Source organism: Symsagittifera roscoffensis, chromosome 7 (genome assembly GCF_963678635.1).
Source record: "Symsagittifera roscoffensis chromosome 7, txSymRosc1.1, whole genome shotgun sequence".
Classification (NCBI taxonomy): Eukaryota; Metazoa; Xenacoelomorpha; order Acoela; family Convolutidae; genus Symsagittifera; species Symsagittifera roscoffensis.
In genome coordinates, this window is record NC_087068.1 from 41,658,334 (window position 1) to 41,681,311 (window position 22,978).

General features: G+C 37.1%; 1 protein-coding gene across 2 annotated transcripts; it reads left to right on the top strand.

The window, feature by feature from the left end:
- The first annotated feature begins 1,173 nt into the window (after positions 1-1,173).
- Positions 1,174-22,637, top strand: LOC134852155 (uncharacterized). Of its 2 annotated transcripts, none has more exons than XM_063868461.1 (19): positions 1,174-3,488; positions 3,673-3,979; positions 4,334-4,822; positions 5,803-5,971; positions 6,578-6,724; positions 7,318-7,427; positions 9,350-9,426; positions 9,509-9,610; positions 10,172-10,361; positions 10,861-10,886; positions 12,093-12,165; positions 17,345-17,554; positions 17,998-18,492; positions 18,777-19,561; positions 19,675-19,758; positions 20,225-20,369; positions 20,723-20,822; positions 21,328-21,599; positions 21,865-22,637. In XM_063868461.1, the coding sequence occupies exons 1-19, from the start codon at positions 2,322-2,324 to the stop codon at positions 22,113-22,115; spliced, it is 5,199 nt and encodes a 1,732-aa protein (XP_063724531.1). In that variant the 5' UTR covers positions 1,174-2,321; the 3' UTR covers positions 22,116-22,637. The 2 variants fall into 2 exon arrangements, with proteins under 2 accessions (XP_063724531.1, XP_063724532.1); XM_063868462.1 differs by having other exon boundaries at positions 9,521-9,610.
- Positions 22,638-22,978: the final 341 nt, after the last annotated feature.

The window sequence follows — 22,978 nt, forward strand, 5'->3', positions numbered from 1 at the left end:
TGTGTTCATTTTGAAAGTGTTCAGTTCGATCAATAACCAGCTATTAAGTACAGCCAATGCTAAGGATATTAACACAGACTATTATTGTTCCGAGTTTCGTAACGAAAACAGAGGATTATTTGTGCTAGAGGTGGTTTTTTTTTCAGACAAATTTTGGCTTTTTAACAAGCCATTTTTGACGCGATTTTTTATATCATTCAAGAAGTATTGTTGTCCTGAGCCTAAATTTGGAAAGATATTTCACCTGTGATCAATTTTTGTAAAGTTATGGAGGTCAAAAGATTGCCATTTCGGTGAATTTGGGACAATTAACGCGCGATATATTTAGCGCTATTAACGCGTAAGCGGATATTTAATCCGTCATTGAAATCGTTCCAAATTGGTTGAAGGAAGCTTATTTGCCATAATTGATTTGTTACTAGGAGCGAAATGTATCACTTTGTACTTAATATTGTGTGGGGTGATGATTTTCACAAAAATCTCAAATTAAAAAATTCTTTTCTTTTTATTTCATTTTTTTTTCGTGTTATTACTGCACCATAGGCTGCTCTATATTAGTTTTGACTATTTGTTTTAATTTGCCGTAGTTTTATGTGGAACTGGGATTTCAGAGAAGCATGATGTTTTCAAAATGTGCTCTTTTTCTTTTTAATTCAAATTGCCTCGTTTTCTGATTGCTGAATTCTTCTTTCAGAACTAGCGGCTAAGTAACATAATTATCATATTATTATAACGAGCTTTTTCTGCGGCTCGAAATTGCTATGAAGCACCGCTTCAATTCTGTAAAGATTTTTGCTGTCTCGTTTTTATTATTTGGCACGATATGATTCAATTATGTTTTTCAGTTTTCGGAGTGAATGAAGTTTGTTGTTTGTATGAATAAACTTACTTGCAGCGAGTAAGTGTGGATCTTGTTTGGAGGTCCAATATGGTGTGTTTGTGAAGAAATTAATTTACATATGAGGTTATATTTCATTCAAGCTCTCACTTGTTTCTTGTTTTCATTTCTGAAATGCTCAATTGGCCGAAAAAATGTGCCATTTAAAACATGAGTACGGAAACAAAGAGTTACGGCAATCTATTTTTGGAACTTCTAATAGTATAGTTTTTTCGTTCTTAATTAGTTTATGCTTACTTTTATTTTTTGTTTCACCGGTCGCTTTTGTTGGTAGACTCTGAGAGATATGATCGAGTTTCTGGTTTGATCGTCGATACAAAACGTGGTCTAATTTTGATCTAGCTCATGATGCCTGACCAAGTTTGCTGTGATGCAATTGGCTAAAATGTAGTCACACCGGCTAATTCGTCTCAATTCTTTGCTCTATTGGTATACTACAGCACAGCATAAGAGTATTAAAGTAAATCAACCTCTTAATCTTACTTGAGTGGTACCTAAACCGTACCATGATGAAAAGCGACGCTGAAGGATGCGGAATAGTTTTGTATTCTTACTTGAGTTAGAAAAGAAGACTCGGCGGTGAACGAAGTACAAATACTTTTCTCTCTCTCTTTTTTTACTATTTCCCAAGCGACCAATTGTATGCTCTAGCTTACACTGATACAAACTCCCTTCCTGTTGTCACGTTTACACCAGGGGAATAGACTGAACCTTTCTATACCCGTGGAAAAATTTTGAAACCTCAAGGTTGTTATTGTGCTCCACAATACTGCTTCAATTTCTATTTCAACGCTTTGATTATTTTAAACAAAAGTGCTTTTCTCTTCCTGACGCTTTGTTGCGTCTTTTAATTATTCATTAACAACTGTTTTATGCCATCTTTTCTGGGGGTGGGTTTTTGAATTACTTAATTTGGCGAACGGCTATTGGGGGAGTTTATTATTTTTATTCCCTTTGGTCTGCGAATGTACAGAAGGTATAATTTTCCGCTCGTTTGGTTAAAATCCAATTAGACGACGGTTGGTGACACGGCTCTGTTGTTTTTGATTGTACTTTTCTTCATAAAGACTTCTCGGAAGTTCCTCTTGATGAAAATGTGTATTGATCTAACTGACCCAAGGATCGCCCTCATTAATGATGGAATTGAAGCAACTTGACTCTCTAATTGGTAACTTAAACTAAACTTGCGCGTCTACTGAGGAATTACATCTCAAATTTACCCTCAATGACAGTTACATGTCTCTCGTTATTTTATTTTTCAAGTATTATCACGCTTTCTATTTTTTGAAGCGGACCTTGTTTACCTTAACTAGAGATTTAATGAGATTCATAAATTTCCTGGACCCTAACAGCACATTATGCTAATGTCTGATCAATTTTATTTCGCCTGAATTGTAAATGGAAATCGTATTTTACCTGTGCGATGATTTTAGAAAAATATGACATGTTTAAACGAACTTGTGAACAGAAGTTGTTGGAAAACCAATCTATCGTACCCCCGAGTAATTCACGGCCCGAAACCGTGAGCAACATAAACAACAATAACAACAACAACAACAACAATGTTGCTTCGGAGGCGTTAGGGAACAGTTTGGCGAAATTTTTCGGGGAACAAAATTTCGCAGGCAACCACGGGACCCTGGTGAATAAATTCAACAGCACGGAGTTTGTACCGAATGGGAACCCGTTGAGAAACTCATTGACCCAAGAACAGTCTGGGCAAATCATGAGTCCCTTAGCATCTAATTATCCCCCGATTCAGATGGAATCCATGAGCAACATGGGAAAACCAATGACGTCATCTTACAACGTACCAGTTAATAGTTCTCAGATTGCAACACAACTGCCAGATGACGATTACCACAATCACTTGCCATTGACGAAACGGATCTCAAGGCAAGTAAACCAAATGAACAATGGTTTGAACTCAATTCAGAATCCCATGATGTCAAATCAACCCAATCTTTCTGGGGGTGTGTCGATGTCAAATATTAGAACGCACAACGCAAGCACACGAAATCCCGCTAATGAAATTCATCATCAAATTTCTTTGGATTCGAATCGAAATTCAGGTTCTATAAATGGATTACAAGAGAAAAGTGTTTCGAATGAATCTACGAATGAATTGTCAATGGAAAAATTACAACAGTCTAGGAGAGACCTGGAACTTTTGACATCGGCAGCAAATCATTTGCTGAAGTCGAGTGGCAATGACGATACCAATGGACCTGATGCCGATAGCATAACAAGAGCTGCACAGGAGCTGCAAAAGTCAATTGTGCAGTTTCTACATTCAAGGCAATCGCAAGGTCAACCAAGTCAAAGCCCGCAACCACAACCTCCTCCGCCTAGGTTGTTCGCGCCGACATCAGACTCAAATTCGGTGATAGTCGGGAACGAAACGCAATCGGTGCTAAACCAGAATGTACAACCTATCGGAGTTTCTCAAATGGGAAGCGTGGGCGGTGTTTTGCGGGGCCCGCCTCCCAGGGTGTTTGACCCCCGCAAGGTGCTTTCAAGGAAAGATCCGAACCTCACCTTTGTCACAAATCCGAACCTGCCAGAACTTCCAGCTTTGGAAAAAGTACAGGTAGCTTCCAAGTTTCTTGTTGTCGAAATAGAAATAAATCAGTATTTGTCGAGCTAAATAAAAAAAGAAATGGAAATATGAAATTTTTTACTAGAAAGAGAACCTAATGTTTGTTGGAATCCAGTACTTTTGATGGACTATTGAAACATTTTTGGTATGGCGTCAACTCGAGGTTTTTTCTTAGAACACTGGATACTTACAAGGGGTTGCTTCACCAGTCTCTATGCGAGCGGCGTCAGTGAAACCAAACCAACCATTGCCCCACGCCCACCAACCGTCATCATCAACAACAACAACTAGCAGGACCAGGACGATATCTCTTCCGGCCTCGGACTGCATCGAGATCAAAGACCTCTTAGCTTCTGCGACCCTGTCATCTCACTTGAGTTCAAACCCGGCTTCTTCAGTCGACAGAAGTGACCTTTTAATACCATCACTCAGTGCGAACAAGCGAATGGTCACTCCAACAGCTTTATCAAACGCTCCTCTAGGTAACGTGATCCCGATAGTTTTTGAATAGAAAACAATTAGCTCATGACTGTTTTCGGGCATGTTTGACGCAGTTGAGTTTTTCTAAAAATGAAATTATTTCTGAAAGAAAAATAATGATTTTTCGGTTGTTATCAAGTTTTTTCAAACCAAGGTAACTTTTGATAAGTGGACGTTTTTGAGGCAAATTAAAATTTGCTATTAAAATTATGTAAACCTATAGAGCTTTCGAACAAAAATGACATTTATCAAGTAACGTGTGTGTGTAGTCTTGACTTGTCAAATAATGCTCTAACTGCTGAATCTTCTAACTCGAGTTTGATTGAGTTGCTGTTAGGAAGTTTGGGCATGTTTAGGAGTACCGTGCCCCTCAGTGACACAACCAAGTGTCAATATACTGGACAAAAAGTACAGCCAGAAGCGCCCAGTTCCAGCTTTAACCTCAAAGGTCAACTCAGAAACAACCGGCATGAAAAACTCATCGCCCAAAAAATCAGCTTTAAAGGCCGATAAAACCAGTTCGGCTAAAAGACGCAAACAAGCTTCCAACTCGTCAAATGCATCGGGTTCTGGATCCGTGTTTCAGACATCGTCAATAGCTATCACTGCAACTGCTACTAGTACGATTGTGTCAAGTGATGTTTGCACGACAGCAAGTACTATCGCTCTTAGAACCAAATCATCGACCACAAGTTGTAGTAGCGACACGTTCTCGGCAATAAGCTCGGACGAACTGGCTTGGGATGACAGTGTAATTCGGAGTCAGTGTAGTAATTCAAATCTACAGGGAAAGATCAAACGGAACCATTCTGCATCTTGTGTAAAAGAAGCAGGGAAGGAAAAAGGTTCGTTATTCTATAGATAACATCAGTGAGACCACATATTCAGGGTGGCCACGGTATCAGTGCGAAGCGTGATCTATCAGTGCCAACACATTCATATCAGTGCCAAAAAAAAATTTCCCTTTTTGTTTCATTAAAAATGGAAATTATTAAAAATGGAAGCAGGTTTACACAGTGGGATTTTTGCAGATAATATAAGTAGATCCTCTGAAAAAAAGCAACGCGGAAAATTTTTTAAAACATTTAAGATCATTCATCCACGAGGGATGGGACCAACATACGAGCTGTACAGCTCATCACGGCGAACCGCTGTTGTGCCCCTGCTTAAGAACTACATGCAATTTTTTTTGGTTATTTTTCTGGGCTGGGTAATGTTGCCTCACCCTCAAGCAACGAGCACGGATCATGGTGGGCCTCGAACATCCGACCTTTCGATTGAGAGGCGGAGACGTAACCACTTCACCATTGTGCTGGGAATATAATTTTCGAATGTTAACTGTTTTTGTTTTGGCTAGGCGAAAAATTGTCAAAAAGAGAGAAAAAAAGCTGATATAAGATCTAGCCTTCGTGTTTTTACTGGATCACGCGAAACAATTTCACTATTATCAGAATGAATTTTTTTTAGTTTGTTCAAAGTGCAACTTTTTTATTTAGTTTTTAAATGTTTCAAAGTGATCCCCCTTCACTTTGAGCAGTTTCACGCCAATTTTTTTTCTCAGAAACTCAATTTACTGAAACATAACAACGTTTTTGAACATCTGCGGGAAAATTAGTAGCAATGATGCGTACTTTTTTTGAGGAAAATGTCATGAAGAGTAACTCAATTTGAGATGAAAAAATATATATTTACATCCTGTGGGAACCCCCTGCCTACATAAAGGCAGTTCAATTTGTTTTGTTCCCCGTCAAAATGACAGTGAAAGAACTTCTTTTGTTTGCTTATTTCAATGGAGGTTGTGTGGGTTTGGGTTTGATTGCTTCAGGATCGGCTAGACGGGAGGAGAGGATGAAGCGACTGAGCATGTTGTTCCCGGACACTGATGTGGACAAGCGGAGAAATGAGGAGCGACTGCAGATGTTGAAGGTCAGATTTGTGGAGGAAGTGACTGAACAGACCTCTGTGGACACGCAAAAGACAAATATCATTCACAGGTCATTCACATTTCATTCACTAGTAATGTTATAGTTTGCTGGAGTTCGTGAACACTTTTCCGACTGTGTTGACTGTTTTTTTTTCGAGTTGGTTTCGTTCGGCTGAATAATTTGGTACTCATTAGCATCGGTTTATCTCATTGTTGCAAGAATTTGATTGCCCCAGGTTCATCCGGACGTGCGTGTGGGCGATAAGAAAATGTCAAGTTTGTTATAATAAATAATGATTTTTGCTCAGCCTTATCTACCGTAATTTCCTGTGTATATTTCCGACTAAATAATATTTTTGTTCAGCCTTGTCTTCCGTAACTTTTGCTCAGCCTTATCTACCGTGTATTTTTCCGACAAGTTAGCATAAGTTCAAATTCTAAACCAGATTGAACTTTCTGTTCGATTCAATTTTTTTTTTTTGGAAAAGTAGAAAGTATGTGTGAGCTAATTTTGAGATAAATGAGAAAACTGCTTATAAGACTGCGGCTTAGTGGAGAAAAAAAATGGTTTTCTAATTTAATTGAAAGTATGTACCGACTTAAATTCATTGTATTCAAATATGGGCTGTCATTTTTTTCAAATTTCTTCTCTCAAAAAGATGATGTGTCTTTTCAGTGGGCAGTTCATGTCCAGTCGAGTGTGGAGCAACAGAGGGAAGACGGGGGAGCAACAGAACCAGCTGAAGATACTGAAGGAACTCAAGAGCAACTTCTTTCCCTCCCTCAAGAACTTATTCACACACATCATCAACAAAGCCTACCAGTCAGTTCTACAAAATATAACAGATTAATCGATTGTTTTGCAAGTAGCTCGAATTAATCCGACCCTAGAGATGCGACTTCTGCGGATAGTTTTTGGATTTTGTTTCATTAATGTTTTCAATTTTTGGGGCTTGCTGTCAAATTTAGCTTCTCTAGGTCATTTCACATATGTAGCTTTAGTATTACAAAATTAAATATATTTTTCAGTCGCGTCACTGATTGATTTTGCTCATTGTATCTTTTTTAGCCTAAAAAGAAAATTCAAGTAGTTTTTTTTACTCTGGGAGATTTTTTGGGGGACATTTTTAATTGCGACTCGAATCACGACTGAGGGAGCTTAATTATGATATATAACTAGATATCATTTGATGTTTTTTGGTAGCTGGATTTGCGGAAAGAATGCACACGATTTATAATAAATACACAGCTCTGGTATCGTTTGCATTCTTGTTGTGATGAAAAATTTTAAGACCCCTAAAGAAAACTTCCGTTTTACACAAGCAGAGTTTTGTTATATGTGAGTTGAATTAGTATGTTAAAAACTAACCAGGCTAAAGTTTTCACAGTTTGTGGATGTTAAGTTTTGTTTTGTAGTGTGCGCCAACTGATCTCGCCAAAATGGAAGCAGTTCCGCGGCATAGACCTGGACGTGCCTTGCAAAGTCAGACTGAACAATCTTATCTGGAGGTGTTGGCATCTCCAGTGTAAGTATAACTTAGCAAAATGTTAAGGTATTCCCTTTGATGTAGTCAGATTGTATATTCGATCCTATGAAATGTATGTGTGCCAGGATGAGCTATCACTTGGCCTCCTTCTTCAAGTGTATCTCATATTGACTGGATTTGGCTTTAATAGTGGTTCAACGTGAAAGTTCTAGGAGCAAAAAAAAACGGAAAACGGCCTGACACACAAAAAGCTTCGCTCGTCAAAATATCCGCCTGCAATGCAGAAAATATTACAAACGGACTATCCGTGTAGGTCAGCGAAATTGTTGCCTTTAAATATATCCTCTTCGAATAGCAGAAGCGAAATAATTATTGATATTACTCAATTTTTCTCCCTTTTCCGAATTTTATTCAATAGTCGCTTCAAATTTTCTGCTGATTTTCCGTGTAAATGGATTAAGTTCTTCCTATTTAATTAAGGATAAAATAGCTTTGCGGTTGTTGTATGATGTTTAAAGTGCTTAAGTCTGCTTGTTCATTTTGAGTCTGCTTAAGTCTGCTTTGAATCATTTTTGAGGAGAAACCGTGCAAATACCTCCCCCCCCCCCCCCCCCATCGATTTATTTAGGGGGAAGAAAACACGAATTTTGGTCAAGATAACATTTGAAGAGAATGTTATATCAAATACAAAACAGATTTTACTCAGAGGCGAAGCTGCGCTTCGCAAACACTAGCGAAAACATGACAAAAAGCAGCTTGATAAAGTGAAATAAGAAAAAATAGAAATAAGCTTCGAATTAGTTAAACTTTGCTATGTATCGGATTGGACATGCGGCCTCGAGATTTGGATTCTCACGCCCTGCCCACGTGCGCTTAGCAATCGTGGAACACTAGTCACAAATAAAGCAGCTACAAAATGCTAATAATTTTCCAATGCGATGCAGCAAAATTTGCACCAAATATGAATAGACACAATTTTGCTTGAAATAATTTTAAATTTAACAAATTTAAGGCATCCACGCTACCTTAACATGTAATAAATTGGAAGGCATAAAACCGCATTTTGTATAAATTATGCATTTCAAAATTGCTAGATATATTGAGTTAGAAAATTTCTGAAATTGAGTTTTATGATTACTATTTTGTTTGAAACAAATAAAGCTTTTTTTGGTTCATTTGATGATTTAAAAATGCATCAACTGTGTTAACTCATTACTAATCGAATGTCAAAGTACATGCTATCAAAAAGCTGTTTAGGTGCCAATGTTTGCGACTGAAGTTGGAAAAAAAAGAATCGTCATATTATTACATTACGCTCAATGAAGCTCGATAGTGTAAAAGAAAAGTTGTATTATTATACTACGCTCACTGAAGCTCGCTAGTGTAAATATCGAAACATTATTAATATTATGATTTAACTAATTTTGTAGCCCATGACATAACAAATTGTGCGAAAAGTTTTAAAAAATATTTTGTATTTTGCGTTTGTATGAATTGCATTTTATACACAATCAGTAGCGGATTTAGAGGGGGGGGGGCCTCAGTGATTTGACCCCCTGTCGACCCAAAGGGTCCCTCTTTGTACTATTTTGAGACATCCATTTTTGGTGACGGACCCTAAAAATGTTCTAAAGGCTCCTTCGGCGCCAATATATACTAATTTAGAGGGGGGAGCGCGCACCAAAAAAACGCGATTTTTTGGTCAAAATTTTCCAAAAAGTGCCGGAATTTTTTGAAAATCTGCCCCCTCCCCCTCGAGAAATTCCTAGATCCGCCCCTGTACACAATTAATTATAGAATTAATGCATAATTGGGGAGGAAATTATTGGTAGGTCACAAGAGGGAAGGGAGATTGTACATTTGATCCATTTTTGATAAAGATAAAATAGAACATATGAACCACCCCACAATGGGTTCAAATTACCGGTCCGGTTATTATAAGAAATTTGTCGCTGTTTCAGTTTCTAAAAGGAGCAAACATCCAATGTGCAGGTTCATAGTGCCCAACGAGAAAGATCACAACCATTTAGATGCGCAGGTAAACACCTTATTCAATTAATCCCTCAATATCTCAGATGTATTCATGAGTAGATAGATATATAGACAGTAATGTATGTTAGCATCTCGTTCAGGCGCATGTTCTGGAAGGCAAGTACTGGCGCAGACAAGACTCCGCTGTCATCTCGGAGTACATGAGCTGGAGGTGGTACTACAAAATCAGAGTTAGTCTCACTCACTCGGACAGACAGAGGATAATGTCAATTGGTTCATTTCATGGTCAATTTGACTGATTTGTCTCATTCTGAAAATCATCCTGATTCTGAGTTCTCAAAATAAGCTGCCTGTAAACCGCCAGTGTCCAATTTCATCGGCAATTCTCTCGTTTTATATCATTGCTTTGCTTCTATGCAATTCAATCATCATGAAATCATGTATTCTTGATATTACTTTTGGGACCAATTTCTTTCTGCAATCAAAATCAGACAAAAGTTATCAAAAGGTTGTATTTAAAAAGCCTGCAATCGATCAACCGACTGATATTTTTTATCGAGAAAAAGTTTGAAAAAAGAAAACATCAATTTTCATTGTTTTAATTTTTTGAGCGATCTATTTTCCCACGCGGGAACAAGGAGATTGCTCAATTGATCTTTTTTCTGTACTTCTGGCATCATTTTTTTCATGGTCGCCCTTAAATGCGTTTCAATCAGAGGCTTTCATCAGCATTTAGCTGGAAATGTATTCGTTTTTGTTTTTATTTCCAACGTTACTCAGCTTTCGTTTAGAATGAGAAATGTCCTCGCAGACACGACTTCGACACGAAGCGCTTCGCTGGTCTGCAATTTCCGAAGCAGCATCACAACCTGCCCGAGACATTTGTGGGAGGGAGGAACGCCGACTTCATCCAAAACAGCCTCTCTCAGTTTCATCTGGTGTTACCGGTCGACCTTATGGATATAGAACCTTTTCAACCGAGTAAGTTGAAAGGAAGAATTACCTTTTGGTTTTGCTCATTCCGTGAATCAGATTTTTTCTTCAAACTTGTAAGTTTTTATTGAAGTAAGTAATAGACTGGCTCTTAGCAGAGTTTTGAGATTCCTTGTCTTCGCTTTGTTTTGCCCCTGAGTGAAAGCTGTTCCAGTGTATTAATTCTTTCAATTACAATTTTAACTATTTTCATTTTAATTGGAGCCGTGATTATGAACCTTATCCGAAATTTGTTTACTGCATCTTCAGACTTGGAACTAATTTAGGAAATTTCCAGCAAAATTGTAGACAAACGCTTGCATAATTTTAGCAGAAACGTGGGAAAGTTTCTTGTTGAACAAATTCTCCAATAGTCTTTGAATTTCTTTATTTGGTATGAAATTTCTGTTTGTTCATTCTAGGTTGCCACTTGTGTTCGGAAGTTAATTCTGAATTATTGAAAAAACCTCTTAGGTAAAATTGAGCTGTGAAAATATTTTTATTTCAGTGACTCCCCTCAACTTCGACTTATTGGTGAGTCATTTCAGATCTTTTTTGATCATCTTTTCAAACTTTCTTCAAACTCTAATCACATCGAATGTGCAGTTTAAGTACGATATGAAATGATAAATGCTATCACGTTAATCCCTCCTATTTGTGAAATGACCCTTAACTTCAGCTAATCAAATAAATTTGAGAGTAAAACTAAGAAATGCTCTTGAACTTTTCTATGATACAACAGTGCTTGCAAAACCGCTTGTACTGTAGCTTCAAAGGTTTAAGATAAGTTAAATGCAGACGCCCTTTCAAATTTGAAGTAATTGAAGCGAAAATAATGCAGCTTCAAATCTGCGAGTTGAAATTGGGCAAATGAAATTTTCTGTGATAAATGCACTTCGAAATATTGTTCTTTTCACGTTTTTGATGCCTTTTCTTTGTAGTATTCAAATTTTCTGTAATTTTCCAATGAATTGCTATAACCTTATAACATTTTTGTTGTTTTTTGTTATAATTTTTTTTATTATAAAACTCATCGACTGCGTTTAGAGCGCTGTTATAATTGTAAGAATAATCCAGTTAAATATCGTTAAAATGAGGAGAAATTAAGTCCAAAATAGAAATCGGAAAAAATGAATTGAGGCGACTAATTGTTAAGCTTGGTAGCAATGGCAATACAAACCGTATAAACATAATTAAAAAATCAAATCTTCTGATATTGAACCTCTGTGAAGTTGGAAATAGACATTTAATCGATTCTGGTTGGCCAATTAGGCTGAAAATTGTGCGTAATAAAAGTTTGGGAATCAGTAAGGCTAGAAAAGAATAACCCAAATTTTATTGCCTTCAGTGCGTTAGAATCATATTTTTGCCAAAGTCACACGCCCTTTATATTGATCCAATTTATTCCACTCTTAAAGAATGACCTCGTCCTTTGAATTTCCAAATTGCAGGATTGGTGTCTGAAAAGTCTTGTATTTGTCAAAAATTAAAGCGTTCTCAGGACTATTTAAAGCATCAATTTTTTAAGTTTTGCATTTCTCATATATGTAGACGTAGAGATGTGTAACAGTTATTCAAACTCGATATGAACAATTTTAATAACTCGAAATGCTTACTTAAAGTTAGTTATGAGATATAACCATGGGTATATTTTGTCTCGCAACCTAAAATTTATTTTCGATCCTATTTGAGATATCTGATGCAAACAGCATTGTTAATAAGTTTTTTTTTAACTTTTAGGACGACTTTGGAAAAATTGGATTCGACGTTTCAGAAGCTGATAAAAATTCAACTACCTCGAATTTCTTCTCACGTAAGTCCATTTTTCTTAATTTTCGGCTTTTAACAGTTAAGGATTTAAACAGCAGCAATTTCTGTACTCGAATATGAACGTGGACCTTTTTCCTAAAATTTCAAATATCTTGCAGTTTTTTAATACAGTCAACAGATCTCATTTTTACTGGCGTTACTGTAGTGCAGGTACTGCTGTGGCGATCCATTCTTGTTTGAGCAAGATGAATTTGGAAGATAATTTAAAAAGCGTTTTTCTCAAATTGGGTTGACTTTAGACAAAAAGTGCTGAGTACAAAACTTGCTTAGAATTTGTTTTGCTAAATTTGGGCCCAATATTTAACCCTAAAAATATCATTTTAAACTTTTAGGTCATTTAATAATTAAACCAAAACTTCGAAATCAGATACTGTCAAAATTATATCAAAGTGAGCCAAATTGCACCACAATAATTCTGCTTAAGTTCTAAGCAAGTTTTGTCCTCTGCACTTTTTGTCTAAAGTCAGCCCAGTTTGAGAAAAATGCTTTTTAAATTTCAACTTTGCGTTGTGTCCAGACAAAGCGAAGCTCAAATGCGCTTTTCTCTAAGAGGGTTAAGATAAGACCTCACAAATTTTACCTCGAAAATGGGTTGTTTTGGCTTTTTCAGTTAATCAAGTATTACCAAGTAAATTGATGTGAAAATTATATTCAAAGGAAACTCTTAAACAGCTCAACAAATATCTTAGAAAAATAAAATCTCCTAAAAATTTGTATAAGAGAACATATTTTGCTTGATAGCCAATAACTGTAATTTTTACTATGTAAAACTCCAACTCTTTGTTTAAAAACCAATTTTTAAAAATTTACGCATGTGTTTGAAAGTTGTACGCTTTTGAAGCTCTGTAGGGATGTGAAAGTGGCTTCTTTTGATATAACTTTTTCATCAATTAACAATGTACTCTCGGTGTAGTTTATGATTAATTAAAAAAGCCACAATCACCCATTTTGTGCTTTTCACTTTTGTCTAGTTTCAACTCAATTGAAAAAAAAAACGCGCTTGCTTTTTCAGATGTTGTTTATTGCGTCCGGTAAATTTAAATCAGCATTGTATAGGTCGTGATTTTTTTCTTTTTACTTTTCAGGAGAAGTCTTAAAATTAGTTCACGCTTATTTTTTTTCGCAGTTTGATTTTTTTAAGAATCAGTTCCTTTAAAAAGACGGCAAACTCTACGACCGAACAGCTTCTAGTTTTGAAAGTGGAATTCAATGATTACATTTGTGAGCTTAGTATTAAAGTACGACTATTCTTTTTTCCGACCTAAGGCGCAATTATTGGTACCATTTTTGGGGAACCTTGCGGTTTTTTTTGATAGCATATGCTTTGATAGTCGACAAGTAATAAGTTATCACAGTTGATGCCTTTTTGATTCATCAGACGAACTGAAAAAAAGCTATTTGTTTTAAACAAGTCAATAAAAAAGTTCCATTTCAGAAATTTGCCTGCTCAATATATCTGACTTTTTTAATATAATGAACAATTTATTTACAATTTGGCTGTGTGCTTTCCAATTTTATTACATGCAAAATTAGTGCGGATACCTTTAGCTTAGTATATTCCAAATTATTTCATGCAAATATTGTTTTTATATATATCTGGTGCATAGCATTGGCATTTTTTTTACACTTGTAACTGCTTTATATGTGACTAGTGCTTTTAAATTGTCAAGGGCATGTGGCTCACATACAAGGACAGGGGACTCTGAATCTCCTGGTCGTAGAATAGAACACATCACAGCAGAATATTTAATTTCCAAGGCTTCTTTTTTCTGTTTCTATATTTCACTTAATAATAATTGATTTTTGTCGTTTTCTCGCTAGTGTTTGCAAATCGCAGCTTCGCCCGTTTGTCATAATTCCCAGCGATACCTATTGGTTAAGAGTAATGAAGGTAGTGAGTACTCTTATAAAGGTCTTGCTGATTTTTTTTTCAGGAAAAATTATTAAATTTTTTCTTCCCGCTCAATTTTGATTTAGTGGTTTCACTTGTGATTTTTTGAAGTTCAGTGCATTTCTATTGTTTAAAGGACTGCAAACTCCACTATCGGACAGCAAAGTAGTAAAGGTCCCGAAAAACGTGATCGACTTCTAATTCTTTAGTTTTTTTTTTCAGTTTCCTTGCGTGCATTACTCTTTTCCAACAATCAGTTGGCTATGTTCCAGTTTTTTTTTCAAATTGGCTTAAGTTTATGGAAAAAGTGTCTATCATAAACTGTTCTGGTTTTTCAAAGAACTTAAAGACAATCACTTTTTTTTGTAAATTCTAAAGTTAAGACAAAAAATCAAGTCAACATTTTTCTGTTTACTTGCGTTGATTGATTTTTTTCCAACTGTCTGTTGGCTATGTTTTCTGAAGAGCAAGTGAAGTGCAACGTCGCCTCGATAAAGTTGTTTCATTGGTCTAAATCGGAAAAATGTGCCCATTCAATTGAAGGGCTGAAAGATGCGAAAATTACTGTATCGGTATTAAAGGTGCTCCTTATTTGGTGGCATCTTTGTATTTTCTATTCGATTGCTCCATAGCATTTGCTCCATAGCATTATCACACTTGCAAGAGCAATTGACTTGTAAATTAGAGTTGAGCCCTTTTTTTTCCTGTCTACAATTTTTCTTACAGGCGACAGATCTCTGGTTGGAATCCCTACCGGACCTTGTTTTGTTTTCCATCATGTATGTATGTATCAATGTATGCCTAAATGTACGTATGCATGTATTTATGTATGAATAGGTAATTATGTATAAATGTATATATGTTTGTATGTATGTATTTATGTATGTATGTATTTGATGCATGTATGTATTTTATGTATGCATGCATGTATATATGTATGTTTGTGTGTATGTATGCTTGCTTTTTTTATACCTTGCTTTTTTGAAATCTCAACTTCTTTCAGACCCGATATCTTTTGGTCTAAAGTAAAGCACGGGCCTTGGTAACATACGGTCTGGGGTTTGAGTCCGGGACGGACCTTGCTAATTTTTTAATGCATGGAAATGATTTTTGTGGAAAACTATCTTTTGTCTGCTTTTTTTTGTCGACTTACTGCCTAATGCATGGAGTTTTTTCAATGCATCTTTTTTTTCAAATTTTTTATTTTGTCAATTCCAACTGTTATTGAAAGGTGGTCTGTAGTTCGTAAATTTACCAAATTTGATAGTGTGTATATTTATTTACCAAATTTGATAGTGTGTATATTTTTAATTGAATGGGTTCTGTTTTTGCTATATTGACTTGTTGATCTCAATTTGTGGGTCGTTTAAAATGCAAAAATAGTTTTCATGCTTTTGTGCGTTTCAAAAATTGAGGCGTAAAATTAATTAGCTCAAAATTTTTCTGTTCATTTTTTTGGCCTAATTGGTCTCACCCTAAGATTGTCTGCTTAGTTTCTACTCGGCAAATGATTTTGAATACTGATTTAACGGTGAAGATGGTGTTTTGTGGCGTATTTTCCTCAGAATACAGAGCATTCGCGAAAAAAAATTTTTTGAGTTGAAAAAATGTCTTCGACTTAATTGTTAATCTTAGTTGCGACTTGGATTTTTCAAAAAAAAAGAACGATTTTCTGTCTGCGAATTTACAGCGCTATCTTTGTGTTGTATCGCATGTGATTCGAAAATCTCTTCGCCTCTGTGTATGTTTGTATCTGGCTTATTGGTAGCTAGTTCTTGTTTGATAAAAATAACAGGTATTTTGAAAATGTCTGGGAGTTGGGTTTTTTATTATTAATTTTTGAGACGCTTTTGATAGTTTTTGCTTTTCGCAAAAACTTCGACTTTTCTCGAGAACTACCCTGCCGATTTTCAAAAAGGAGGTATCAATGGAGAAACCGGCTACTCCCCTGTGTGCCTGGATTTTCTGCTAGTCTCTTTTTACTTCACCGGACGTTCTACGATTTACGAAAATTTTACTGGGGGGTTTCGACCCATTTTTGTTCCGACTAATTGATAAATGTGGAGGAACTTTGTATTCGGGTGTGTTTTAGTTTTTTCTTTTTTTGTTTTCACCGCAATTGCAGGAATCACAAATAGTTATCGGAATGGTTCGAGTGATCTATAATATAAAAGACCTTTTAGTCGAGATTCGAACGACACTTGAGAATTTTCCAAACATTTTTCCCATTAAGAAAAACCGACTGAAATTTTTTAGTCCATTTTTGAGCGATCAAAGTGATTGAGTAACATTCGTTATATATAAGTATTGGCCATTTAGGCTGAAAAAAACTTCATTTTACTAAGATGAAAACCAATTTTGGAAGCTTCATTAAGAATTTTCTTGGCAATAAAAATTTTCATATTAAGTTTTTTGTTTATTTATTTTTTGAACCCAATTTATGCTCAATTCACTAACTTTTCACGCGTTTGTATGGTTCTATAATCTCACCACGCAGAAGAAGCGACGCTAATTTGAAGATAAAAAAGTTGCAGTTTTTTATGAATGTGGTCGGAACATTCTGTGCTATTTGCATGGCAATCCTGTTTCGATTGTTTTTTTTTCGAAAATTACCCTGCCGAATCGGATGCTGACGGTTTAATCAAAAGAACAAACTTTTTTGAATGTTTGCTGCCCGAATGGTGTCGTCCTAATTTTTTAATGTTCAATTTCCCAAAAACGACCGTGCCAACTCTAAAAAAAATAGAAATTAATCAAAGGGAAATGTCTTCTCCCCTGAAAAAATGTGTTACCTGTATTTTTGATAGGAAACAGCTATGGACTTGGTAAAAATCTAGTTTTGACAAAGCTGGGCTCCTAGTGTGAAAATTTTGTTAAGTCACCATGGATGGCGCAGATTCTAGGACGTGTGACTTTTAATCCACAGGTCGAGGGTTTGATTCGGAAACATAGCAGGATTGTTATTAGTTTTATCTTTTCTTGCCTTATATATTTTTGGTTCTTTAAGAGCTGTTTTTTGGCACTTTTTTCGCTTGTATTGTGAAGTGCAGCTTCGCCTCCGAGTGAAAAAGACCTCAAATCGAATGAGTTCCTCTAGAATATCAAATTTGTTATGTGAGTTATAAAGATCCCCAAAAAGTTCTTCAATGAATGATGGGGAAAACTAAACAATATTTTCTTCACAAAATGAATGTAAAGTATTCCGTTCTCTAAATTATTGCCGGTTAGACTGTCAAATAAAAGATAGTTCAATTAAAGTTTTGTGTTTCAGCCATGCACGGTGAGAGTGAGAATCTGGCATCAGTAGAGCGACTAGACAGTGTGACCGCGATGTCCTCCATAGACTCCAACGAAGATCCATCCGGACTTCTTAAGGACGCTCCCCTCTCTCTCTCGCCACCAGAGGGCGAAGAGCAGGAAGGGGCGCCTCAATCATCTCTTAGCAGCAACAACTCACATCTGTCTAACAACTCACTCTCAGGTTAGTTCGTTTCAAATTGTCAATAACAGTATCTAATTCCTGTTTAAGTGGCAAAGCTGATTGCGCTCTCATTGCAATCAAAATGGTTCATTTTTTGCTATGATAACGCTTTTGTTTATTAAAAAAATTTAATGACACTGACACACATAGAATCACAGAACATAGAAGTTTGTCTGTTTTAACTGTTTCGTTGAAAAGTTTGATTTGTTCATAATATGATTCTTGTAAACTGAATTGCATTGAAAATGTTGATTTGTTCATATGATTATGGTAAATCGAATTGTCCTCTACCCTCTAAAACTGTTATTTGAAAGCTTAAACCAACTGAAAACGGTGCATGTTTTTGCATGTAGTCTCTTTAACAATTTTTAACTGGCGTGTTATAGTTTCTGCTATGACCATTTTATCGACTTCTTATCTGAAGTACTTTTTTGGCTTTCTAGGAGCTAATCAGACGGGATCCCCAGGATTCCTGCAACATGGGCTACTGGAAAGCTCAGATGTTGGGCAAAACGACGCTTTGCTTTGCTCTAATCAGAGAATGATGTGCCACCTTGGTTCAGACAACAACTTACGTCAAAACAATTGGAATGTCAACAGTTTGAAAGTAGAGCCGGAAACATCTCAGGAGGTCGTGTACTTGGATGGAGATGTTCAGAAGAGGAGAAATGCCGTGCATAGAAATATATCGGCAGATGATTTTGGGACTTTCGGAACCGTGCAGACTATCGATCCGGAATTCGCGATTGAGAGAGATTGTGCATCTATGCCGCATACTTCGCTATATACATCTGGAATGTCTGGGGAGATGCTTAGAGGCAATGCTTCGATTACGTACGGGGAGCCAGCTGTGTCGCTTCAAAGCCGAGAGTTTCCAAATTACCACCTGCACCCGATGAATCAAAGCGAAACTTGCGAGGAATCGGATGATGGTTCAGGTAAGATATATTGAGCTGCGATTTTACTTCAACTTTAAAGAATATCTATAGGGAGAAAGAGGTAGCGGGAACATCACGCCATTGATGAAATAATAAACCATTTTTTGCGGGGATTGCTGCTTGCTGTGATCATTTTAACTTTTGCGATTAAAACAATATTTATTGACTATATTTAAATTTCGAAATGGAAAAGCAGAAAGAGGCGGTCAATATGCTGATTGAGTTGAAGCAAATCTACGCCTTCTATTTTTGGATTTTTTATCATCTTCGCAAATTCATTTCAGACTCCGGAGAATCAGGCTCAGATGGTCAACAAGACCACCTCTTATCCTCCTCTTCTCAAATGAACCCAATGTTAATGTCCAATCCATCATCAAACCCAAATCTTCTAACTATGCAGTCGCATGTACCGTCTTATTCTGGAAGTATCAATGGTCCCATGTCTGTGCCTCCACAGTTGTCTCAGATGCAGCAGTCGGGATCCTTGTTGCACGGGCAGCTAAATGCCATGCTTGCCGCTTATCCTTATGCTCTATCACACGGGGGACAAAATATCTCGAACGTCCAAGGACTCAGAGGAGCTGTAGTTGAGGATCCTTCGTTGGTGCCTGCAACTTCTGGGCACCAATTGATATTCAACGGCCAAGGAGGACAGCCTTCGATGTTGTCGCCTGGAGGACAAAACATGCTGCACTTCCAAGGAACTTCATCGATTGGACCTGCGCCTCATATTGTTACTCCAGGAACGCCAAGTGGAAACGAATCGTCGCCAATCGCGCTTCTATTGAGTCAACAGAGGTCTCAATACCAGCAGCAAGGTCAAATGTTAGGATCCCATTTGCCACCTGAATCGCCACTTCAGAGATTCATGCCAACCACAACCAACGGCGGCGGAAATTCGACAGAAGCAGCGGCCGCAGCAGCTTCGATATCGCAAAATGCGCCAATGTTGAAAGGAATTCTGGGCCAAGTTCATTCTCCTAGTGGGACGTCGACATCGTCCGGAAGACCAGGAAGTTCATTTGTTCCTCCTGGAGAAAACAAACAAGTTGATCATGATGAAATGAAGGTAAACCATTCAATTTTTCAAGTTATAGTTGACGACCAAAACATCGATTAAAGGAGTTCAATCCTTGCTTTACTATGCTGGAACTGGTTTACATTGTTAGTCTTATGTTTCAGTCTGTGTATGACAGCATAGATCCTTCAGTGGTGAAGTATCAGAGACTTCGAGACAAAACTGCCGAAGAACTGACTTTGCACAAGGTGAGAATTTTTCACATTCTTTTTTCCCAATTGCCAGGCTATGGGGTCGTCATTGCCACTGAGTTTCAGCAAACTAGATTTAATATTCAGCAGTTTTTTCCCCTGCGATTTGCCCTTGCATTTGGTTTTGCCCTTGCGATCCGAACGGGTGTTGCAACCGGTACTAGACTTTTTCCTGTAATTATATTTGCTCACATAATAATGGCCAAGGAGTGTTAGATTTCACGTGCAGGCTGCTGACATGCTCAAACTCTTGAAAATTTAAATAAAATTACCATCGTTTAGTTCAGGTAGTAATTATGTTGATCTTTTCAGGCAGTAATTTTTTAATTATTATTTTTTAATGTTGAATTTTTTTCGGATTTGTGGTTTTCGTTTGCGTCAATTTTGTTCTGATTTGAGTGATGGATTTGAATGTAAATGCCAACATCAATTCAAAGATTGATCGGGTGATGTGTTATGCTAGGAGAGGAGGGAAAAGGTGCACCAGATGTCGGAGAGGAAAAGACGCCACAACATCCAGGTAGCTCTTAACAGCTTGCAGGAGAAGCTGCCCCCGAACAGCGAGCACAGCAAACAGTGCAAAACACGTGCAGTCATACTCACCAGAGGTAAGAGCCCTTCTCCTTCGCCCAAACAGTTCCTGCTTCATTTGTAAATGTCAATGAACGAAAGGAAGACACTTATGCAGGCCGTTTTCTATTCGTTTTTAAAAGTCTAAAAAGATAGATGTTAAGGCTTAAATTTGATTTTCGTGTTTTGATTTTTTTGTTCACTCGAGATTCATTTGCAAAATGGAAGGTAGTTCAATCTGATAGAGGTTTAAGGTGATAGTATATTTCATTCTAATTTGGTATTCCTAGAAAATGAGTCGACACCTTGAAAGAAAATAATTTTGATTGAATCTGAAGTAGGTGTTCAAGTGCCCCAATGAGTGAATAACTGGTCCCTTGCAATATTTCAGCCCAAAACTACATTGAAAGTATGGAGGAGGAGCGGGACACTTTGAGACGAACTATCTTCCAACTGCGCTCTGAGCTGGGCAGAGTTAACCACGACATCAGGTGAGAGGCAGCTGGGACAGGGTGTTGGTGACATGGTCTTAGTAGTTTAAGGAAATATATTAAATAAATTCCAGATTGAACATTCGGTCTTCAAGAAGTATATAACAGTGCGATAACTAACAATGAAAAAGCGTTGTCTGGAAAGGAGTATGTTATCTTTATTTATTCTGCCCAGTTGTCAATAAACCGTGAGGCGACTAGTGGCAGCTATTCAAAAAACGACAACTCGTAGCAAAGCACTTTGGCATTGCAATGAAAACTAGAATTCTAAGTAATTTGATTTAGCTATGCGAAGCTAGGATATTGGGTACAGAATGTTTTACGGAAGTAATAATAAATCAATCCTCATTAAATTGCCTTGCGACGAGTTCTCGTTTTTGTTCATTGCGCAGAAGTGTCACTTGTGATGAATTGTCGTCATGCTCCCAAAAAATCTACTGAACTTTTAAAATAGACCAAAATTTTTGAAAAATGAACATTGTAACTGAATTTGTTTTTTTTTCAGACAAATCCATCAGCTGTTGCCAACCGACCAAGCAGGTCTTCCTGAAGACTGCACGCTACCGGAACAAACTGGATCAGTGATGAGACAGCAGTTCCAGAACTACCTCTCAGAGAATAGCCAACACGGATGGTCCTTCTTCATCTTCAGCCATCTGGCCAGACGCTTCTTCGAGTCATTCGTCAGTTGTGTGAGACTTCAGAGCTTCGATCGCTTCTCGGAGTCAGTTGCTAGCTGGGTGCAACATCACTGCACTATGGTTAACATAAGAGGAGGTATAGTAATAGCTTTGTTTCATAAACACTTAAAATGTGAAGGATATTATCTAGCAGAAGATCGTTTTTGAGCTGTAGTTTATTCATGTACAAGCTAATAACTTGAGCTACAAGTTCTTTTTTATTAAATGACGATAAGGTAGGCTGACTTTTTAAATCGTAAAGCGTTAACATTTTGGACCACAGTATAAGCTTTCCAAGTTTTGAATTTTCAAAACGATGCTTCGATATGTTTGAATTAGGATATCTTAGTTGTGTGTTTCAGTTGTGACGGAGTCTTTGACAGAGATGTGTGGGAAGGAGATGCCATACGCCTCCACGTCATCCATACCCACCATGCCAGTCCACCAACTCTACACCAGCAGTCAAGCACCCCCAGTGGCCACCGCCCTCGCAGCCACACCCACTTCCACCCTCCCACTGAGACGACACACTATGGTAGCTCCTATCGATCAACTGGTAGCTTCCACTTCATCAATGTCTTCTGCTGTTTCATCAAGAAACGACTTCGGATGATGGTCGTCCAAAAGAACCCATTCGAAATCAGTTGTTTGTTTTGAAGGATGAGGGATGTTGAAAAGAAAACTGATGATACTAGTCCATAATGATGGCCTATTCGAAACTGATAACTTGTTTTTGTTTTCGCATAACTGCCAAAAATGTTTACTGGTCGATTAGATTGGAAAGTTCACTATCATGCTGTTCGCGTTGACTTGGTTGTAGGTTGTAGTAACGTTAGTTTGTTAGTTAGTCAAGCTCATATCTATCTTCTATTACCCACGATATCTTCTTTTCTCTTCTCGTTGTAGTTTACTGATGTTTCTTCTCTCGACCACTTAGAAGGTGTTGTCTTCTTCGTTCTCAAGTGTCTTTTACAGTTTATTCTATATTGCAAAGTTTATTTTACTGTTCTCGGAAATGATTTGATATTTCTTCTAGCTTTATCTTTGTTGCCCTAATCTGCATATCTGAGATTAATAATGATGTAATTGCAATTCAGTTCAGCTGAACTTTTGGTTAATATAATTTTCAATTCAATTGTTTCAAGAGCAGTCTATAAACGCCAAGGGCTATGGCGCAGAGAACGAATTAATCCTAACGAGGAAATTAAATTTCCATCGATGTTGGCCGCATGGTACTTTAAAGTCAATGAACGAAGTGAAGAAGCTTATTTAGTTTTTTGCGTTTTGAAACTCAACTCATGTTCGTAGAGGCTTGTAGAAGCAAACAGCGCTCTACAATAAGAAAAAAGCAAAGGACTCAAAAATTTGAATGTAATAAATTCAAACATTGGTTTTTAAGATTGCACCGCAGTCAAAAGTTGCCTATTGATCGAGAGCTCTCAAATTGAGTAAATTTTATCAAAAAAGTCATTAAGT